Source organism: Hakea prostrata, chromosome 11, assembly GCF_041222555.1.
Source record: "Hakea prostrata isolate BN-2017 chromosome 11, UWA_Hpros_2, whole genome shotgun sequence".
Taxonomy (NCBI): Eukaryota; Viridiplantae; Streptophyta; class Magnoliopsida; order Proteales; family Proteaceae; genus Hakea; species Hakea prostrata.
Genome location: NC_142610.1, coordinates 14911804 through 14935494, shown reverse-complemented (window position 1 = coordinate 14935494; position 23691 = coordinate 14911804). Strand labels below are relative to the sequence as shown.

The 23691-nt window shown below is 36.7% G+C and overlaps 2 protein-coding genes across 2 annotated transcripts; one reads left to right on the top strand and one right to left on the bottom strand.

Annotated features, from left to right (window-relative positions):
- Positions 1-783: 783 nt before the first annotated feature.
- On the top strand, positions 784-7729 carry LOC149000318 (Man1-Src1p-carboxy-terminal domain protein). Its single transcript, XM_089140109.1, has 9 exons — positions 784-1166; positions 2797-2924; positions 3039-3110; positions 3261-3406; positions 3527-3641; positions 3726-3818; positions 5950-6087; positions 6575-6662; positions 7020-7729. The coding sequence occupies exons 1-9, from the start codon at positions 905-907 to the stop codon at positions 7157-7159; spliced, it is 1182 nt and encodes a 393-aa protein (XP_088996235.1). The 5' UTR covers positions 784-904; the 3' UTR covers positions 7160-7729.
- Positions 7730-13014: 5285 nt separating this feature from the next.
- LOC149000317 (AT-hook motif nuclear-localized protein 23-like) lies at positions 13015-16068 on the bottom strand. Its single transcript, XM_089140868.1, has one exon. The coding sequence runs from the start codon at positions 15740-15742 to the stop codon at positions 14894-14896; it is 849 nt and encodes a 282-aa protein (XP_088996994.1). The 5' UTR covers positions 15743-16068; the 3' UTR covers positions 13015-14893.
- Positions 16069-23691: the final 7623 nt, after the last annotated feature.

The following is a 23691-nucleotide window of genomic DNA, read 5'->3' as shown; positions in this document are numbered from 1 at the left end:
TTCTATAAGAGCAAGTAATATTTATTTTCAAAATTTTTAATATATAAAAAATTGAATTAATAGCAAAAGAAACCCATACTTATTGAAATTCCTAGTCTCATCAAAGATAGAAATCCCTTTGATGGGTGTTTTTATTTATTTATTTTTGGATAATCCTTATTGATGCTTGTCTGTATTTTCACAGCAAAAGAAAAGTATCTACGAATCTATAAAACAAAGAGTTAAGATCTTCCATCCTTACAGATAGAAGACAATGCTCCCCTGACAGTCTTCTACCACATATCTATCACATATTTAGAAAGAAAATCCTAACTCTGGTGTATTTTGTCAAGGTTCAAAGGTGGACTTCCTTTGCTTTCTAATATATGGTAGGGGGTGTGAAATTCCTTAAGTGCTGCATATTTAGTGCGACTTATGATCTAGATCAAAACTTTACTCATTTTGGACAAGAAATATATTTTCGATAAAATTTAATTGCGAAACAAATGGCCACAAGTTTGGATCTCTGCCGTAGGTTGCACTGTGATGTGCATTCAGCACCCAAGTAGAGCTCAAAGAGGTGTGAAGGAGCCTCTACCTCTATGGCTCTACCCAATCTCAATAAGCCATATTTGTTTAAACCAGCATGGCTTCTGAGTGAACCAAAATTTACTAAAAATGGTTGAAACTAATTGAATCGAACCGAACCAAACAAAACAAACCAAACCAAACCAATCCGTTCGTTTGAGACCCAATAAATATGTAGGTTTAGCTCTACGTTGAGTGAAAACCGCCTTTCTCATTAACGGATTTGGGGCCTTCACTCACACTTATTAGAGTTTTCTATTTTCTTAACTCCTTTCCCGCGAGTTTCCCTGGTTAAATAGCGCTGGGAAGCCGTTAGAAGAACTTCCGAATTTCAGAAATGGCTTCCGCATCAACAAAGAAGCGCTCAAAATCAGCTCAGAAGAACCCTAACCCTATCCTAAACTCTTCTCTGCTGTCTTTCTTATTGAAAGAACCACCGCCGGGTTTCTTCCCCACCAAGGAAGAGTTCATAAAACTCCTTTTCGTCATCTTTATTGCTGTCTCCGTGTTCATGGCCTGCAATTTCACAGTGAATATTCTTAATCGCCAGCCTAAGCCTTTCTGCGATAGTGATCAAACTTTTGAAGATGCAATATCTGGTATGTTCTCATTCCCGTTTCCGTTAAGTTATTTTGTTATTCAAATATTCTGTTTGTACAGGAAAGCGATTACTGATATTATTATAAACAAACCAATAATTTTCATCAGGAATTCAGAAATTGATTCCATACGCATATAAACGAATGGGTTCTGAAACAGTGATAATTAGGCATCTAGGCACATAACTGGTAGAATCATATCTCCAACTACACAGTCTCATAAAGATTACTTCAATCAATTGATTAATCAGTAAAAGTCTCAATTTTAAAAATTCCTGTTTGTAAAATTTGAGAATGGCTGTGATGGACAGAAAATTCTGATATTTTCTGTTCTGTTGGTTTTTAATGTATTCGACTGCTACTGAAAAGGGGGGCGGGGGATACAAAAAGAATAAAGAGAATGATGGGTTTAGTTCATGGATAAACCTTGGTCTGGCCCTTCTAAAGTTGTAACTATTCATGCAGTATGTTGGAGTGTGCAGTGAGTGAGCTATCAAACTTTTAGTCGTGGATAATGAGAAAGAAGATATTGATTTGTCCCGGGCTCTTTCGTTGGATTAATTCAGAGAGAAAACAAGATATCATTAGGGATAGATTGCTGCAGATTGGTCATTTTCTTTCGCACCGTTAAGACTCTCTCTATGTAGCTTCCTACTTGTAGATGAGGGAAAGATGGATTCCATATTTGATCATATATAATCCAGGACCATCAGGCCTCTAGGATGTTTGTATGTTCAATCAGGCAGATCGTTTTCGTCTGCTTGCACTGTAGGCTCTAGCAACCCAAAGTTGGTGCAAGCTATGTCACTAACTCATGACCTTGGAGGGAAACTTTATTAGAGGTTCAAGGTGGTTCTAGAAATTGTCAAACTAGGCATTAGTTGAAGGGCCATTGAGGATGTCTCATAGGTTATATACAAAAGAAGAGGAAAAAAAAAAGGAAGAAATTTTCTTCCATGAATATGCCTTTTTTCCCCTTTTTCCCCAATGTTAGCATTGGCTGTTGGCAAGGTGACTGTACTGGACAAATTTCTAACAACTATGTGCAGGCATATATTGAAGGTTTTACTTTTCTCTGTAAACTGGTCTATTGTATGTTGCCTTGGTCTGGTGGTGCAGTTCTCGTGTGCAGGTCTTCTTGTTACCTTGCTTTGCTGGTATTCCCTAACAAGTTCCTGGATGACAAGCCTAATCTTTTTCAGGTTGTCTACAAGCTCTGCTCAATATATTAGTTGTGGAATGTGTTACCAATCTCTCTAGGTGTGATTTGTTGGGAGATAAACTGATATTTAATTTAAGTTTTTTCTTCAAATTTCTAATTTCCTATAACTTTATAATTCATATGAATGTATACAGAAACTCACATAATGCTTTGTAAATATTTGTTGTTTCAATATGTAGTTGATGGATAGAATAATTATAATTTCAAAGTATTAAGTGTGAGCTGTTACTGGTGTATATCATACTTCTATAGTTCTATTTCATTCTTGATTATATTATTCTTAAAGTTCCTTGTTTAACATGACATTTCTTTTTCCAACTGTACTACTATTACTTATTTGATTTTTTGTCACAGCATCATGCTCATAGCCTGTAGAGACATCCCATTGACATATGCTTTTTGTTACAGATTATTGTGAACCTTGCCCGGATAATGGAGAATGTTTTAGTGGCGGGTTGGAATGTGACCGTGGCTACAAAAAGCTTGGGAGGTTATGTGTAGAGGATGGAGAGATTAGTCAAACAGCTATGAAACTTGTGTGTTTTAACCACTCTTGTGCTACACTTTAGGCTGTCTTGAAGATAGGAGTAACAGCTTTATTCTTTTTTCTCTATTTTCTAATTAGTAATTATGGTGTTCTGGACATGCAGTCAGAATTGATAAAACAACATGTCTGTGAAGCATATGCCCAGTTTTCATGCGATGGAACTGGCACAATTTGGGTATGTCATCATTACAACCCCTTGATTTCATGCTACAAAATCTTTTGATAATTATGTATAGGTAGACATGAATCAATTACTAATGCTTTCAGTATGAATAATGACACTTTTATCAATATCCATGGTTAATAGTAGACTTCCATTTTTCAGGTTCAAGAGGTGGATATATGGAAGGAACTTGATGGAGGAAACTTAGACAGAAATTTTGGCTTGAACAGTGACACTTTTCAGTATATCAAACAAAAGGTATTGGAGACCATTAGAAGCTCATTGGAGATGAGGGAACATTTTAAAGGGTAAGTTCTGTGTTTAAAAAATGTGGAGGTGAAGATAGATTTTCAAACATTCTCTTATATTCTCTCTCATTTGTTTATTTTTTCTCCCTTACTCCCTTCCCCCTTTTTATTGACATTTAGGATCAAAGAGCTGAAATGTCCAGACTGGCTAGCTGAACAGTACAAACCACTCCAATGCTACATCCGTCAATGGATCTCCAAGCATGCTTTGATCTTGGTTCCAGTTTCTACAGTGGTGCGCTCTCTTGAGAAGAAAACTGTTTAAGTATAAGTTATAGTCTTCACTTGTCATATTTGTTGATGGTATTCAGATTTCCAGCTTGTAGGATTCATAATTTTGGCTGCTTCATTGATACAAAGAGTCCGTCGGAGGCGATATCTGATGACCAGAGGAGAAAAGCTCTACCAGCAGGTATACATGAGAGTCATTAGTTGCAGCTTATTGAGACGAAATCTATGATACTTTCAGCATTTTAATTACAAATATGTAAACCATCCATTGACATATTTTGCAAATTTATATCCATCTGCTTTTGTGGTATGGTAAAATGTCATACAAATCATAGTTTTCAAGGTGTTGCCGAGGCACCACCTAAGCATGCATGCTCCTTTCCTGTGCAAGGCAACAAAACGCATTGTTGACACTTCATAAGTTTATGTTGGTGTATGTTTATTGCTTTGTCCTTTTCTTCAGATGACTATTTCTATCCTGTGCTTTTATTGTGTGTTGTTTTTCTCCAATTTAGTCATTCCTAGAATTATTACATTATATTGCATTCATATGACTTATATTATGCAATTTACATATAAGCATATCATATAGAAAGAAAAGATATTCTGTTCGGGAGTGTGGCATGTGTCTGGATGCAGAGGCCAGACTCTCCCCTGAAAAGGATGTGCCCAGTGTATAAGGCCCCCACCACTGTGGGTCTGTCAGGTTCATAATGTATGCGACCTTCCCCCCACTTCTGCAGAGAGGCTGTTTCCAGAGTCAAATCTGTGACCACCTAGTCACAATGGAGCAACATTAACTGTTGATCCAAGGCTGCCCTCTCCACCTTCCTCTATAGAATATTATAAGCTGATTGGAACTACGACCAAGTAACCAGAGAATGGAGTTGGGAAGAACTTAAATCAGCTTCTGAGAGAATGAAGATGGAAAGGATGAGCAACAGATTTCAGTAGTCACTTTTTATCTCTGGCCAAGGGAGCTGTACTTTGTCGATAACTTTAGGTGTCCAAGGAAATAAGGAAACTAACACCTATATTCCTAGACAGAAAATACTGACTAATAAGCCAGGCATGGGCAACAACATGAAAGGGTACCAATCCCATAAGGTCATTTAACTTAAGCAATTGCCATTACTATGTTACGCACAATAAACTCCATGCAGGGCTTTTAGGCAATGGTTTGGTGGGTACCTTGTCTCCTGTACCCCTAGATACCTCTTTAGCGCCTTGGGCTTCTGTTCAAAAGCATTGAAAGTAACGAGAACACAAGATATAATGTGGTTCAGTCACCAAGGACGAAGACCTACATCCACGGTGGTGAATCCCCTGTTTCTCATTCTTCTGGGGAGGATTTATCCTCTTTAAATAGAGGATTATTGTTACAATAATTTTTGTAACCATTACATAATATCACCCAATTCCCTGCAGTTTCTGAATTGGTGTGATCCTCTGTCATTTCCTACTATGTTGGGATTGGGATCCTATATCTTGCCAACAGTTGCCTTGACAAGTATGCTACAAACCATAAGTTACCAGGTTTGTGCACATTCCCTAAGAGTTTTGCATATGCATAAATTCCCTGGATATTCAGGAATGACCAGGATGATGTATACTGTCTTGACTTGCTGATCCTACAAACAGAGTTAAATTATTGGTCCCTTGCAACCCTTGGTCAAGGTCAAAACTTATTGTCTGCTTAAAAATCTGACAAACTTGTAGAAAACATCATGGAAACAATTCTCTGATGTTCAAAATCTAGTGTTGTCCACTTGTGGTTTTGAACATCAAATGTGCCAAGAATGTGTGTAATCATGTAATGTCTTAAGAACAAAAGACGAAATGAATTTGCTAACCAGAGAAAAATAGATCAATTTAATTTTGGGACCTGCATATATAAAGTTAGATTTTATTATGTTATGTAAAATTATTGCTTTGTCCTATTCCCTTGGCTCTGTGGGATGATCTGCACTGGTTGCTTTAGGTGGAAGGGTGAAAGGTAAATGGGATTTTATTTCATTAAGATTATAATTATTACTATCATTCTTGTTGTTGACTTCTTGTTATTATTATCATCATTATTATTGGCAAGGAGATGGATTATTGAGAAGGGAATTTCTTTTTGCCACTTCAAATGCTAACCTATACTACTGAGTTTAAAGACTTCTTTGAATGCATATTGTCATCCATGGCAACTAGTGCAAAGTGATCATCGTTCAATGTTAATCACTAATATAGCCTTTTAATTTGATCTCGGTTTCATTAAGCTGTCTTTCCCATTGGTGGAATGTAAGCAACTGGTGCAATTCTTTCAGGTATGTGACATACTTGAAGAAACTGCAATAGCAGCAAAGAATGTAAATGGGCAAACTGAATCGTGGTTTGTTGCTTCTCGTTTACGAGATCATCTACTTCTGCCAAGAGAGAGGAAAGACCCCATGTTATGGAAAAAGGTATTCAATCTTCCTTTCCAGTTTCAGTTTAGTAAAATGCAGCTTGCATGGTTAGCCTATCTTTTGTCATTTATGCCCGATACTCAGAATATTATTTGCCTATCTGAGAGGACATGTAGAAACCTCAGCACGGAAGAGTGAGATTTGTATATAATTTGACCATGTCATTGCATAGCCATGAGTCTAGCCTGCGCCAACAAGGCAGAACCTGACTATGAACAGGAGTGGGCAAGACATAACAAGGAGAAGCCTATCGGGAGTCAAAGAAAGAAAAAAATGAATTAATATGCGGGTTTATAATTACTACAAAGACACTTTCTTAATTTTAACTTTTGCAAGACCCAAAATCATCAAGACAATCACAGGTCAAACAATTATAACCCAATCCCAATCTGAGACTTTGGGTAATGAAATGGATTCTATTATTGTTTATTTTCAGAAATTTATTTGATATTTTGAGTAATAAAATATGTCATCTTCATTGTAGGTTGAGGAGTTTGTCCAAGAAGATTCTCGTATCGATCAATACCCGAAGATTGTGAAGGGTGATTCTAAAGTGGTGTGGGAATGGCAAGGTATTTTAGGAAATGTATTGAATTTGAAGGTTTCAATTTCAGTTTCTTACAGAATTTTCAAAGCTTTATTTTGCAATATGGCCAGTTTTGTTTGCCTGGTATGACACTTGATATGTGAATAGGTGACATGTCCACAGAGTTTGCACCCAGTCCAATCTGCCATGTGGCAAACACTAGTGCCATAAAGGAAGCCTTTTTAGCTCACTCTGCAGCATACCTTCTTTTAATGTCTAATTAGGATCTGGCAATCATTTGGTTATTGCTGTTTAATGTCCTTGTACTTTCGGATGCCGTCCTTATTGTTTTTGCCAATTCTTGAAGGATTAATTGAACCCCCCCCCCCTCTCTATTTTGTAGTTGAGGGTTCCCTGAGTTCGTCGAAGATGAGAAAGATAAGGCATGCAAGCAAAGCAGAACCCAGTACAGATCTGCATGAGTCACCTGGTCAATCACAGCGGCAATCCACATTGAAGGCTAAACAGGCACTTTATTATTGATTTGTCCACAATGATTATATTTATATGCTGTAAATTACTAAGATATATCATTTGAAGGGAAAAAAAAGAAGAAGAAGCAAGCCATTGTGTGAAGTGTTAGCATATTACACCAAGCATTGCAACCCTCAGGAAAATGGCTAATACTACTAGGGCGTGGCTTCCTTTGCTTATGTTGCTCTGCCCAGCTTTGGTACAACATTGGTGGATTGCTGAAGAAAGTTTCCAGCAAGGGTATTCCTCTTGTTCTATGGCTAAATTGTGTAAGAAGGAGAAGGGACAGGAAGAAAAGAAAGAAGATGTTCATATTAATGGCTGAGTTCCACAGAGAAGGCTGAAAAATCTACACTGGGGGTCATTCTGGTAGAGTGTTTCAAAGGACCATCGACCAGGTGAGTGGACCATTTGGATTGTGAACAGCTATGGGATTCAGGATTCAAAAATGGAAAACGTTGGGTTGTACTAATTGTTACCTGACAAATCGAACAAATTGCCCCGAATCGCTACAACCCGATTTAAACCTTAGTAATTTTTTTGGTGATAAAATCCTGGTTTTGTATATTCCTGTCACTATTGCTCACTTTCTTTTCTTTTTTCTAGCCTTTGTTATTTCTTTGGATTGAACCCTGTCTCTTTTTTCTTATTTTCTCTCCATCTCTGTGAATCTCTGCCTCAGCCCCCAGGTGATTTGGACCAAAACGGCAACAAAAGTCAAAATTTCCCTTTCTAGTTTCCCCTCTTGTCTTTTAGAAAATTTCTCTTATGTTTGTGTTCTTCAAAGAATAAACAACTAAGTTTTACAAGCTTCATTAAATATACAAACAACAGCCCCCACTCTATGCGTGATCCAACAATTTGGTTTAGACCAGTGACTAAACAATCTTGCTATACCCTAGTCTTGGTTTTGTTCAAGTTCCCTAAGTTGATCAACTAGTATTTAAATACTATGCTGTAGAGGCATTAATTTCATGTTCTAAATCTAACCACTTTAACCTGGAGGGTATATGACCTTAGCAAGCCTAGGATTAGGAACCCACTCAGGTAATAATTTATTTTAGCCCGATTTTTTAAAGTATTTTGAGTTTTTCCCAAGGTGCCCACTTAAGTGGGCTAAATTTGATGGCGCACTCTTTGATCGAATTGAAAATTGCAAGTTACCTACCCTTAACGGTCAAACCTCATGACCATTAACAGTGGGGTAAAATGACTTATATACCCTTGTAATTATGAAAAGACCATATTGCCCTTTAGTTAAATTTCCCTCCATTTTACTATGTCTGCCTTCATGAAGAACCTTCTTCGAAATACTTGCACTACTCCATCCTCCTCCAACTCTGGCAACCGTATGGTGACAACCTTCTACGAACACCATCCACTACCGCATTACCGTCCTCCTCCTCTGACTCTAGCGAACCCCCACTCTCCCACACAAACCCTAATCCCAACATGGGCCTTCAATCATTGTCCGTCGTCATTACAACCCACGCGAACCCTAATCCTAATGCCATTTCCTCTTCAACTCTAACCTCTGCAACTCGAGTGCGCAACTTAACCCTCCTTTTGCAACTTTGTTGGACACCAACGGGGGCCTTTGATCAACACTTACTGTTACAGAGTCTTCCATCGACGATATTAGGTATGGTAATGGTTAGTTGGCACAACCAATCACCCACCCACACACCAATCACCCACCCACACACATCGTTGGTTGTCTGCCTAGGTTCCATTGTTTGGCTTTGAAGCTTGCAATACATGGTGCTTGATGATTTGCCTCTCTGAGCACCTTGTGTGCACATGAGCACATTGCGCGTGCAGGCCCATCACACACACCCCTCACCGTGTGCCCAGGCGCCCAATGCACAATGCCACAACGCCCCTCCACCCCGCGTATGCCCAGTGCCCAACACACCCCCAACACCCCCACCCAACACCTAGCCCACAACACCTCTACCCTAACACCCACACCCCATGCCAGCCCCACCCCCCACCGTAGGTGCATTAATGTTGCCTTTGTTAATGGGATAGTTAGATATTTATCCTATTAATTGTGAATTATGACAATTATTTTCAACTCTAGAATTGTGGGTTATGTCAGGCTAGTTTGAAATTTTCCAAAGGAATTATCTAAATGAGAAACCATTTAAGTCTTATGGAGGATAAGTGTTATGGAAGATGATTTGTATTTGGACTACCATTAGAGATGCAATTTGAAACAAGAGCTGCTTGGAAAAAGCAACAATAGATGAACCTCATAGTTCATATAGGAAATACTCCTATTATTTGATAACTTTGTTATGGAAGAAGCCAGCGAAGGCTCAATATAACTTGTTAAGGTAATTTGAAAGTGGCCTAAACTCCAATATATGTTAGAGGTTTGAGTTTTGAATTGGGTGACATACTGTATTATGATTCCATATGTAAATTTTTTGTTTGCAACTGTGAGAATATGGTAGTCTAATGCATACATTGTGTTTGTGAGTGTAGGGAAATGGACAGTAAAGTTGTAATCCAGTTTGAACTTGAAGAGAAGGTCTTTACAAAATTTGTAGATCCTGATAAATATTGCACATTGATATGCTTTTTATGACATGTACAACAACATACTGTGTGATATTCCAATTGGGCACCATGTGTGACCTTTAAAGTGAGAGGGCTGCTTCAATCAGTGAGCATTGTTGATGTGACCAGATATACTACATTATACGACATGTTTAGCAATTAGGAAGGAGGTGTATATAGGTTTCAGATATAGTGACATAACATACAACCCTTCAACAACCTCCTCCTATAGTATAAACAACTTCTCAAATGATATAATTTGTCGGAGAAGAAGACCCTTGAAATTAGCCAACATTGGATGTTTTTTTTTTTTTTGGTAGAAAAGGTCTATATAACGCGTGACCTACGCAAAGCATCAAGATTATAAAAATCGAGAAACCAATGATCAACAATAGGCCAAAGAGCCCGGCCGCCGGCCGCCCCATCGGGTCGCCGCCCATTGGATGTATGCTACACTATACAAGTGAAGAGGGGCAACACAACATAGCAGGGATTAGCAAGACACCATCAATTGCCCCCATAAACTCAAGCCCCTCAACTAACCCTGCAGATATGAAGGAGAATGCATCAACCCACCAACCCCCACCAGTTTCAAGTCCCCCACCTAGCCGATATGAGTTCAAGGTGCGTGACATGTTTGAAGATGCCAACACTTCAGGGCAGCTCTAGCAAAATATGTTGACCAAGAAGGCTTTGAAAGACGTCTTCCTTATTGGTACGTCAATAGGTCTCCATTGGACATGCCTATACGGCTCTGCCTCTAGACCTAGCACAATCTCTCCCCCCCCCCCCTTTTTTTTCTTCTTCTTCTTTCCTACAGCAATATAATAGGGCATATTCAACACCATCAGCTTTGGATTATTTCTATTACACTGTGTGTACGACTTGGTTGGAGCTCACTTTATCCTACTCAGGAAGATTTGGTAATGGTGGCTTCTACATTGAGCCCTGGTCCTATGCCATCACTACCACATGACTAAAGTCCATATGGAATCTTGTTACTACTTCAAAAGAGTGGCTCTAATCTCCAATATTAGTTGAAAAAGAGAATCAAGGAACCCCAGAAGCATTGTTCACTTAATGTTCTTTATAATTTAGCTCAACATCTCCGTTTTGCCAAAGAACAATATGGAAGAGAAGAAAAGGCACCAACGAGATAAGCTATCTCAAGCTGAAATTTCATTATAGTAATCCAATGTCACAATGGCTTATCTGATGGACCACCAAGGCACTAACATTATACTAATTCGAAAAATCCGTACTGAAACTATCTCACAAATGACATAAATGCTACTATATCTGAATTTGTTATTGGGAAAGTGATAAAATCACCATGGATTCCTTCATTGTAGTTGACTGGAATAGCAATAAGAGGATTATTCGGAGAACACTTGGACCTGATTCAAAGTAGCTTGATTGCTTCCCATGAACTGAACATCGCAATCATCGAAGATCACAGTCAATCTTCAGTTGATACTTCAAAGTCTTTGAGGTGTTTTGAGTTTCTTTTTCAAACTTAAGGGCGAAGATTGCATCTTAAATATATGCTTGAGAGTTTATTAGCCAAACCAACCATGTTGTCTTGAAAAGGGAAAGTTCAATTGGTTACTGCATACTATTCGGTGAAGGCGTAACGGCTACATTTTGTGATTGATCGCTGGTTTTATATTAATATTTGTTGATCTCCATTGGAAGGAAAGCACAATTTGCACCTAAAAATGTCCCATTTATGTTGGAATCAAAGAGAGAATAGGTAAATAAATGAACCAATTAAACATTTGCCTTGTTTGTTAGCAAAATCTTGGTGAACCCAACTCCATTCTTAGCAGATCTCATTAAAACAAGGACATCACAACTCTTGGATTTGGTCATTTGACCAGAAATAAGTTTATTATTGACCAATTAAACTCAATAGGCTAAAGCCGATATGTTGGTTTAGGGTTATCTTATCTAAGTGGTTATACCACTCATTCATAATGTAATCTGAATAATAGAATAGTTTATTCATACAGATCTTTCAAATATATCCCACTGATTATAAAACATTAAAGCTCACTTAGTCATATATATGCTTGCTTTATATTATGTTTAGGATCCCAGTTACTGTTGCTGATTGTATCCAAGTCAGCCAATCTATATAATGCAATAAAAGTGAATGTTTATGTGAACTTGGAAGATGGGAATATGATCTGAAGATCGATGAAGTTTCCTATAATTCTTAAGACTACGAGAACTACAAAATCAAACATTCCAGGCTTTCCAGCACTAGTCAATTAAGTTTCAAGTCTTTAATGCCAATGGTTGTGAATGGAAGTGTCTAGAGGAGCGATTCTAAAAAATAAAACACAGAATGTAAGATGTATGGAACCTAGACCCTCAAGAAAAGTTTATCTATTATGACCTTCAGAATCATGCTGAGAACAATGCCACTAGAGAAGAGATGGAGCAAAAAGAAAAAGGTGAAAGAAGTGGAGATTTTTTTTAATAGCTGAAAAGAAGATTAACTCGATCCTAGAATTTGGCAGCAACACATATGCCAAGTCTATTTCGTTTAGTGAAGTTGGGTAAGAAAAGTTGGAACTGAAAAGTTCAAGATAAAACTCCTCCTTCCATAATCCATTGTGTTTAAAACCCACAACTGTTTAGTGATGAAAACGTATGTGCATGTACTATACTGTCTCTATATATGCACTTAAGCTGATCAGACATTAGGTTTAGCTTCAAGTTTCTTCTGTGACCCTTAATTTATTTACTGAAACAACGATTTTCTGTAGCTAATCTACAATATGAGCTTCCTCTCTACCAGTAAAAAGCTTTAGCTTGGATCATCTTTAATTAGGTGCTGTTGCTGATATGAGAACTAGAGTAGCAACACAGCATAGTTAATTCCTGAATCCAGGTTATAATATGGAAATATATGAACCATCTCAGTATCACATGACCATCTCGAACTGCTTTGAAGGCTGCTATTTGAGAGAGAGAGAGAGAGAGAAATCATGCAGCATGAAGTGTCAGTTTTTCTTATTCCAAATAGGGCAGCACAGTGTCTACTTAGATAAATCATGCAGCAAGAAGTGTCAGTTTTTCTTATTCCAAAGAGGGCAGCATGGTGTCTACTTTAATGTTTCAATATCTGTCATTATATGATAGTAAACTTGGAATTTTATTTCCTAAAAGCAGAAGCATGAAGTTCAACTGCATAGCAAACCTTAAAAGAAAGGACATAAAATTTGGCAGAAGCTTAGATCTATCCCACGAATCCCCCCCCCCCCCCAAAAAAAAAAAAAAAAGGCCCAGAAAAGAAGTCCCAGTGTTGATATTATCCCATTAATCATTATTTATATCCATTACATACACTAGTAGGCTTGGAATTTTTATTTTAGGTCCTGGATAGAAAAATCAAAAAGGTAGAGAAGCAATGGAAAAAGATATATAACAGACAACTTGTTGAGTTGGTTAATCCTCTACAGCAAACCTGTTTTACAATTAATCTTCCATAAGTAACAGTTTACCATCTTCCATAAAAAATACCTCACCAAACATAAATATTAATGTTGGAAATGATGATGATTAGAACAGTGTCGTCTCTTCTTCTCTTGTTGGGTCCTTTGGTCAGGTTATCATATGTCAGTTCAATTCCAAAGTTCGATAAATGGGATAACACAAGTAAGAGAACAAAACACAGCGAGAATACTTGAATGTTCTTCATTGCCTTGTACAATTTTTTTTACCAAAGATTTGTTGAAGTAGGATTGAAACTTGAATATCCTAGGAAGAGTCTTCCTAAAAATAGACAAAGTTGAGCATTGAGGAGATTACAATACATTAGTAAACAATTATGAAACTCATCTATGATGAACTATAATTCTTTTTGGTTAATTTCTGTTGCCTTCTTACAGGTCATACACATCTACTACCAAACACATGAAGAATAATAAACAGAAGAACCAAAAATAAGTAGATTCTCTTGGACCAAATCTCAAGCCGTATTGAGTGATCTGCATTGTGCTTGGTTATCACAAGCTGTTGCAAGCTTGAATGCACTGATAGAGGAAAACTGATACAAATCAATTTGCCATAGAAACTGCCTGTCCAATTGCATTTTAAGAGAAGGAAAGAAAATTTTGATTTCTGAAATTGAAGTAAGTTACAAATGTTTCTGGTGAAGACAGGAAGTTGATCATTTATGAAGCTTATAGAGTGACAACCTTCAATGTCTCTCGGAAAAGCACAGAGAACCAGGTCTCCAATGAAGTGCTTAAGTAGGGATCATTACACATAAATTTATGTGCCATGTAATTATAACATCACTCCTTCTCTACTTCTAAGAGAGAGTATTAAATTTGTAATCTCCATATGATCACACTACAACACTTCCCTGTGAAAGTAGTGGGGATATGTAGAGGTATAAAAGTAAGTGATCAAGGGAGATTAAAGACTGAAACCAATGCTACAAGTAGCTAATACGCTTGGATCTATGACATTGCTTAACCATATAAAAAAGAATTACTTCAAAATCAAAATGATATATGCAAGTGCCTTCTTAATTTATCTTCTGTAGTAGTTTAGTTTCACTATTACAGACCAAAACACTAAGTTTCGAATAAAAGCATAGGAAGAGAAAATTAGTATAATTAATTAGTTATGTTGATCAGACCAAAAAACTTCCAAGTTCCTCCCCAGATGTTTGAAGATGCAACCTTTATATTTCTTCCTCATTATTTCCATTTTTAAAATAAATATTCTTTTTGAAAGAAAAATAGAAAATTAGATATATGGATACTATAAAAATACAAGTTAATTAGTTTATGGCTTCACCCACTCACTGTTACTAGCTTTTCAATTAATCTGATTAATTAGAAGAGTAGCAACTGGGTACCATAGTAGGAGAGATTAAATATCCAGAACATCATAAACCCAAAATAAAAAAATTCCTTAAACCCCATTGTTTACTAAGAGAAGGTTCCAAGAAGATCAATTAACAACAACAACAAGAACAATATAACAACTAGAGATAAAGATTTCCAAAAATCAAAACAAAGAACAAGGTATCAAAGAAGAAACTAAATTTTACATGAAGATGTGAGATGATGATCCATGAATTTGGTCTGACCTGACCTTTCTCAGCATTCAATTCCTCTAGGTTTACAGAAACTGCCGGTTTTCAAAATCAGTGGATCAGTACTGAGTCCTCCCACCTGTGTTACCTGCCCAACCATCAACCGGTAAATTCCCCCCCATATTAAGTGGCAAATTGAAGAAGGGAAGACCTGAAGAAGGATCTGGAAAGGTGTTGATGATACCACCGCCACCACCGGAGGCGCCACCACCACCAGACTGAGAAACTGGTGGCTGTATCTGAAGACCCTCCTCTTCTTCCAACGGCAACCTCTCATAAGCCACGTTTGTAAAAGAAGCTGCTATCACAATAACCGGCCCAGAAGCAATCAAAGCACCCACAACATTTCCTCCGACGACCTGACCCTGTCCTCCTGCCAAAAATATAGTCAAGCTGGTTGCACCGGGCGGCGCCGGCGGTGGCAAAAACGAACCCGACAAGGATAATATCTCGAACCGACCGTGTAACGTCACGATCGCACCGGCCGCCGCCGGCTGCCGTAAACTCACATTAGTAACAGTTCCACTTCCACTCAGTATACAGATCCCACGCTGCCGGCTTCGAGCATACGTCGATATACATTCAAAAACATCACAACCGCTGCCGACTTCCAAGATATGAGCTCTAAGAGTGTTTGCACTTTCTCTGGTGATAATTACCGGCGGTTTTGGCTTGTTCTTTGAACCAGGTGGTCTTCCTCTTGGTCGACGAGCTACGATGTCTCCTGGACCTGAGTTACCTGATACAAGCTCAAGTCCTTGATGGGTTGAATCGTCGTGGTCACCAGAAAACTGATCTCTGTTGGGCTTTTCATCATCTGAATCTTGTTGTTGTCTCTGCAAGTGCAATTCCGGTCGGTGAAGCTGATGAACATAATGAGATGCTGTACCTAAATCTAAACCCGCCATACCCACATCAAAAGAAACCCAGAAAAATCAGAAAAAAAATATATAAAAATCAACTAATAATGATTTTATAAGAAGGGTGGATTGAAATAAGAGTTGAAGCTCAAAGATTGGACATGGGTTGTCTTTTCTTTTTTTTTCTATTTTTTTCTCTCTTAATATATTGAAGGTGGAGAGAGGATTAAAGAACTCAAAATCTTACAGAGAATAGAAAAACAAAGAGGATCAAGTGCAGAGAAACAGAAAGGGAAGGGAAGAAGGAAGAAGAAGGAGGTAAAGAAGCAAACCCAGCAGCCGTTGTCCCTCTCTCTCTCTTCTATATGTTTCTATTTTATTGTAGCTTTGTTTTTTTAATTAAAAGAGATATATAAAGAGAAGAGGGAGCGTGGAGTGGTAGACTTGTAGTAAGTAAGTGTGTTTAGGTACTAAACCATGGTTAAGGAAGTTGATTAGGATAGGTTGTTAATGAGGTGGAGTTGAACCGTTGGATGGGAATTTTTATATGAAGAGGATCTTAGGTGAGGAAGTTTTGTTTTGATTGGAAGCTTAGTCCACGTTGAGAGTTGTTTTTTTTTTTGTTGAGATTTAAAAAACGAGGGGAGAAGTATTGATTCAATTCAAGTGGGATAGAGTTGGTGGAGCTGCGGCGCGTGGGTCCCATATGTTGTCGTCGCCTTCCAACCTGGACCGGCCCATTTAGGCCCACCTCGGTCCAACTTGGCTTTCCCCTTTCTCTCTCCATTCGCGTTGCCTTTCAGCTACATCATTGCCTCTTCTTGACTTGGCTCGGCTTCACAAATTGGTGTGATTAATTTGAGTTTTCTTTTGGAATTGCTAGCTTTAGGGGAAGGGCCTATTTTGAAATATTCGAAGGAGCATTAAATCCGTGACTTATTCACGAAGAGGTGTCTGTCGGTCATTACTAATTGAGAAATCCTTTGATTAATTTGAAAATTGTTGTTTATTGTTAAGCATGTATCTTCTAAGTTGCCTGTTTTGGGAAATTTATAATAGACCTAACTAGGTCGACCAAAGAAGAACCGGATCGATCAAACCTTGGTTGGACCACGAATAAAACAAAGGCACTAAGCAACGTGTACAATTTGAATCGTATCCAACTTCCTTAAAGATAGGGATAAAGATTCTGATTAAGTCAGGTATTTTGAATTGTTCTTAGAGTCCAGGTCAGACTGCACAACTACAATCCAAGTAATACTCTCTAGGCAGATAAGATTCCTATATCCAGGAAGTTAGCAATAATTATAGAGTTCAAGGTCGACCAGGTCAAGGTCGGTCAAACAAACATAAAGACGAGACATCAAGATGAATCCAATAAGACTTGTAGCCAACAAAAAATGAATTCAATTGGAATTCAACTACTCAAATTTGAGTAGGACTCAATCATTAAGATTCGTATTGCAAACCAAACAATGTTTGAGTCCCAGTCAAACTCATACATAGAAAAGCTATAAAAAGGTATGAGGGGACAAGAGAAAGGTACGCTGAATAGAACCATCCCTATTCAAGTTATTATTGTTCATTGCTTTCTTGTCTTCCTTAATTGGATTTTTAACTAGATCGTCGAAGGTAAAAACTCGATCTCCACGATCGAGCTCATTCTTGTAGGTTCATCCGGTTGAGTGGACGAAACAGGATTGCGTAGCAACACTGCCCTTAGATTGTGACACCTGACATTTTAGAAATTCAATAATTATAATATTTCTCACCCTTATATTTACAGCCGTTGAATTTCTAAAATGCCATATATCGTGATCTAAAGACTGCCCAAGAAATACCGGCATTGCAGTAAACTGAGGCTTTGAATTTAGGCTATTCTTTTGGTTGTAGATGTGGAGCATTCTACACACACCCCCCCCCCTCCCAAAAAAAAAAAAAAAAACAATGGATCTTAGATATGGAGGGAATGGTGGTATAGGTCAGTCTTGTCCTTCGATTTCACTTACAAAATAGATTGTTTGACCCTTTTACCCCTTGTTCGCATTGTGCATCAAATATTGGCGATTTGATACCTAGACTTAGAACCGTGATTCAATGCTTGGAGCTACTATAAACATTCTATGTAACATAGTCTATACTTTAGGTCAGTTATTTTAATTGAATCAATGAGAGATATCAAGGGTTAGGGTTGATTAATGTAATCCAGGTTGAACTAGATTAGGGTTTGGTATTACGCATGAGCATTTAATTGACTAGCTCTAATTTGAGACACATGTTAAACGATTTGATTTAAAGTATTCTCCTTAACTCTGAAGCTTAATTAAATTTTAACATGTCGATAAACCAGTCAATATTTGGTATGATGATTCAATCTTGTTTTTCTATATAAATACAAAGAGAAAGAAAACACACATATATGCTATCAACTAAATCCAAAAAGCCGAACCCTTTTTTCAAGTTCAAAGGTCTTGTTTCCCTTGCTTTCATAATTGGATTTATCCAACCAAACATGAGAAATGTTTAAGTTATGTATCATAGGAAATGTTTTTTTTTCTTTGGGTAGAATACATAATAGTAACTTAAAGTAAAAAAAGCCTTTCAGTTTGACTATGACTTACCTAATCTAAAAATATTAAACTTAGAAGAAACCAAACCAACTTTTATTTTCTCAAAAAACAAACAAGGAGAAATATTTTCTTTGAAAAAAAAAAAGACAAATTGGCTTGGAAGGTATTCAAACATGCAAAACTTGTGCTTTGGACAATTGGGGTCTGGAGCCCACACTTGTGGGTAGACCCCACGCTGTTCAGATGTGGGTGTCTTTTATATTTAAAGACAAAAGATTGAGATAAGAGGCATAGAAAGGCACGAGAGCAATGTGGGAAGAACATATTTTTATCTGAAAGGTCAAATCCAATCTCCCTCTCCAAGAAGGTGTACCATGTCCTCTAGAGTAGTTGAAAGAGAAAACCCATTTAAAGTATATGTGAGTTGACAAAAATGCCCTGCAATGGCATGGAGAGACACATAGAGGTAGAGAGCAATGTGAGAAGAACATCTCAATCTAAAAGGTCTTAATCCAATCCTTTTGGATCCATGAAACAATCTCCTCCCAAGAAGGTGTGCCATGCCATATTGCCCTCTAGAAGGGTTGAAAGAGAAAACTCATTCTCATTTAAAGTGCATGTGAATTGACAAAAATGCCCTTCTATGGTGATAGACAAATCTGGGGTGGTGGGGTACCCACCTTATTGCAGAGCTCCTTGCTGTTACAGTTGGAAGGTATGGCTAGGGCATTAAGAAGGTAACACAACATCATGGTCCCCACCAAGGACCAAACACCCATATCTGAATCTGCCCCAGAATCTCACAGATTCAGTCAGCGAGTGCAGACACTCAGATCAGCCTATCGCATCTATCTAGGTCTTATCTTGTTTCAGAGTCTCATTTGATGAGGTCATTTTTGGAAACTTTTCTACTATTCTTCTTAGTTCTTGCCCTGTGAGAGAGAGAGAGAGAGAGAGAGAGCTTTAGAATGATGAATTTAGCAGAAGCCAAGCCAGAAATTCCTCATACATGCAACACCATTAATCTCTCTTGTAAACCAAGAGGTTTTGCAGTTTTCTGGGTCCTTAGTAGAACTTCTATTTTACATAAAAAAAAATGGTTTCAGAAGCGCTATGCATGCAAGAGTAAGGCGGGTAGATGGTAGCTGCAGCTAGCAGTAGTTAGGTGATAGAGAAGGAGTTTCAGAATCCAAGGCAATTAGGTAAACTCCATCAACAAGAACGAGAAAGGAGAGAAAGGAGAGAAAGAAGAGAGAAGAGAGAGAGCAACAGAAACATCATCATCATCAAAGCTTGCTCTGCATGAGTACTTGTTGAATTCATGAATGCATTTGCATCGAACACAAAAAAACAGTTAGTTTCTGTCATTTGCTAACTCCAATATGAAACTGCAGCGACAAAGACGGATCGAATCTCTCCTCCCACCTCTGAGCTGGCTAGTTTGAACTTTGAACTAGTCTGCAAAAGTGGAGGAACGTAGCAGAAGTGAAAGAGAGAAGATCACGTGCGGGTGGGTGGTGATGGACCGATGGTGGTGGAGAGCCACAAAAATGAAAACCTAGCAGGGAAGCAGCCTATAGCTGTCTGCCACGAGGCAGCATTTGCTTTCATTGGGAATTGGTCAAACCTCTCATTTCTTTGACTCTTTCTTCGTTTTTGGAGCTGCCCATAAAACCCGGGCATTTAAATTGTGTGAGATTATTTATTCCATTAATATAGCTGGTCAGGCCAGGGCTGCACTCCAGCAAATAGGGCAATTAGTGCTTGTCAGCTGCTTTGGTTTTAATTACTTGATTAATCCTGCTTTTAGTTGCCTAAACCCTAAACTAAAGACTAACCTAAATTATTGGGTCTTGTAACAAAAGCTACCCCACTTACCCTACCTTACCTTGCCCCTTATTTCCTCGAAAGGGATCCCATATCTATCTTAATTCTTCCTCCATCATATATTTAGAAAGAGATTCATCGTCTTCGAACACTGATAAAATGAATCATTTCTGAACGTACGATAGCAAAGAAGGAGAGTAAGATTATCCTTTACTTCAACGATAGAAGAACAAGACTCATCATTCCTTAGCAATACTCTTAACCCTTTTAAAGAAAGCTCCTCAAATTATAAGGCAACATAGAGTAAGTCCCCACCCTTGACCACCTCTCTTCCCCTTGTCTCTCATGTTCAACTTGGTATATACTTTGAAAAACAGACCTTGATGGGCTGTTCACTTGTAGAACTTAGAATTGAAGGCTACATGACTATCATGCTTGGATTCTTAAATACATTTTTCTTAATAAGAGATTCTTAATTAATATGTTTAATTTTTCTTTACTTTTTTCTAAGTATTAATAAATAATAATATTACTTATTATATTCATGCTTTTTAGAAGGGAACATGGGTTTTAGTTGCGTGCAAGGATTGTTAAATGTTTCTTTTGATTACATTCCAAGAGACATCAATTGTGTAGCTGATGCTCTTGCTCGGAGAGCCATGTCTATCCCGTGTATGACGATTTGGCCATGCTCCTCTCCTTGGATTCAGGACTTGTGTTTCCTTGTCTCCTCGGCTCCTCCACGGCCTTCACTTTGAATGAATGAATTACTCACATCCCAAAAAAAAAAAAAAAAAAAAAAAAAAAAAAAAATGTATATTTATTTATATCGTATAAAGGAGATATTTTTGCCTTTCATAGAAACTCTCTCTATGTCTCGATGTATGCACTACAATTTTGTATACGAAACTTTTCGCTTACATTTATCTTTTTTCAAATAATACTTATGTATTACATAAACAAAGGAGGCCGGAGCACTCCAATCAAGGCGGAGATAAGTGAAGATAAAAATAAAGGCAAAACTTTTGGTGTAAAACCACATCAACAACTCAAAAGACTAAAGATTGAGCCATTGCTCTTAGCAACTCAAAGGAATTTTTTCTTTCTTTCCAGTTATTGTCTTCTAATTTTAATACAACCATCATGTATAAGTGTGAGAATAAAGCAATCATAAATCATAATTAAATGAAAATATAATCATATTTTTTAAGACCCCTTTTTGCTTAGGTTAGTAACATTACTTGGACATAAAATAATTATGAAATCTAAGAGTATTTAAACAATGATGAATTTTTAATGATAGCTGATTATATATAATATTTTTCATAATTGTTGATTACAATCTTGAACTAAATATGATGGAACTAATCATGCTTATCCTCTATTAATTTTAATTAATTTGACTAATTAAAAGCACCCACTTCTCATTTTGATTCTTTGCAAGCAAAAGTCTATTCATGATGCCTAAAGATTTACAATAATTTGTCGTCTTTTATTAATAAATTAATTTTTAATTGTCATGCTAATCACATCGATACCATCACCAATGACCAATGAAACAATGTTTTTTACATAGAAAAAGTAATTAACTTTCACTAATCCACTCTCAAATCCGAAGACCCTCCACTAATTAGCTTTTGTCTCTTGGACAACTAATTTTCTATATAATATTAATCAATCCAACATTATATTAATCAAGTGTCTGGTCATTAATTAGTCCTAAGCATCACACACACACTCTTATAAAAACCTCTTTGTTAGCACAACAAGAGTTGAATCTTTCATCCAATCTGTTTTTAAAATTGATTGTGTAAACAAGGAAGAATAGAATTGATAAGACCTCATAATTAATTTTGACTTACACTTTTCCTATTTTTATAATGAAATAGAAATAGGAAAAAAGGTCCCAAAACACTGTTTCTATTTATAAAATACAAACCCAAGTAAGAAAAATGGTTTTAAAGGAAGTATAGTGCTCGTTAGGAAGTGGAGCTCATGAATTTTAAAAGAACTGCATTCTTTTATTTTATAATTACATGTCTTTTCCTTGTTGATTATGAAGTTTAGAGATAATATGACTGCCCAAACTTTGGGAGATTCTTGAATTCAATCATTCTAATGATCGAAACTTATTTAATTAAGTCCTTAAACAAAATTATCCAAAGTAGAAAATCAAAAACTAACTTGGGTTTTCACTTCCACAAAGTAACTTTAATTTTTCTAGACTTCTTTATCTTTAAGAAGAAAATAATTAACAAAGTAATCAGATCTGCCCTTTCCCCTCTTCCTGTTTCTATAATTTATGATTTTAGGCATAGAAAGCTTCATGGTTGCAATTAGAATTTAAGGTCAAATACTTAAAAATGTAATGGGTTTTCAAAATGTTTTATAGAAGGATTATAATAAGAAAATGATAGTTTATTAAATTTCATTTCTACTTTTAATAATGGAACACGAGGGTCTCATTTATTCTATTATGATTTTGCTAGCAAAGTTAAATTAAGCAAGCCATATAGTTAGAATAGTGCCATTATTTATAGCAAACTAATTTAAAACGATGTTTATATAATATTTTGCCAAAAAAAATGTTTATATAATATAGAAGGTGAAAATTTTATAAGTGTTACTACTTATAACATAAGTCTTTATCTAACATGGATCTTTAGATATTTCTATTATAAATTTTATACTATGGTCATTATTTCTAATCACATTTTTATGTTTGTGCTTTTTAATCAAACTAAGATTTATCTATATCATTTAATTAGATTTGTACAAAAAGTATATTCCACCCATGATACCAAAGCTTATTTTTTCGAGGATATGCAAGTTTGACAGAAAAACATCCTATGCTATGCACATTTTCTTTTATGTACAACGGGTGTACTTATATGCAAAAAACGTGGCGGAAAAAACTTAAAAATTAAAAGAGTATTGATGTTTTTGATAATTTCATTAATCACAGTCTTCTAGTTGGGATAAAATATCACTATTGTGCACAACAGATGATTTTTTTTTTCTTTTCAAAGAAGTATGCCTTGATAGCATGGGCCATGCCAAAAGCCAAAAAGATTGCCTAGTCCGATAAGCAAGACTCCTTTCACTAATGTCAGCTTTGTTTATTTTAAGACTCAATCTTATTATCACCATCAAGTTGACAAAACACATCAAATGATGTTTTTAATCTTTTGATTTTTAAAATTTGTTTTTATACTCCTTCAACTAAAAACCCAATTTAATAATATTCTTCCAAACATGGTTGCATCACTCTCGAGGTCTTAAAGAATTTGTTGCTTAACATTGGGGTCTACTTACATAATAATTTTGTCATTCACTGTGAGAGAATAGATTCGTTTGATTATTAAAATCTTAATTAGTCAAAAGATTATGTTAGAGAAACCTAATAGCTAGAGAGAGGACTTTGTGGTTTTATCCTCATATAGGGGCGGTTCTACCTCTATAAATTTTTTCTATATAAGAAAAGTCTAACTATGAACTCGGGTAGAATCGCCTTTAAGGTCAGGACAAAACACTATTGTGTATTTGAACTCGGGAGTTAGAATTGCCTTAAGGTCAGGGCAAAACGCTATTGTGTATTTA

Bases quoted from the DNA above. Each gene is read 5' to 3' on its own strand.
- LOC149000318 (XM_089140109.1), top strand. From the start codon at position 905: ATGGCTTCCGCATCAACAAAGAAGCGCTCAAAATCAGCTCAGAAGAAC. The intron at 3,111-3,260 runs GTATGTCATCAT...TCCATTTTTCAG, and splicing joins ATGGAACTGGCACAATTTGG to GTTCAAGAGGTGGATATATG. The intron at 3,407-3,526 runs GTAAGTTCTGTG...ATTGACATTTAG, and splicing joins ATGAGGGAACATTTTAAAGG to GATCAAAGAGCTGAAATGTC.
- LOC149000317 (XM_089140868.1), bottom strand. From the start codon at position 15,742: ATGGCGGGTTTAGATTTAGGTACAGCATCTCATTATGTTCATCAGCTT.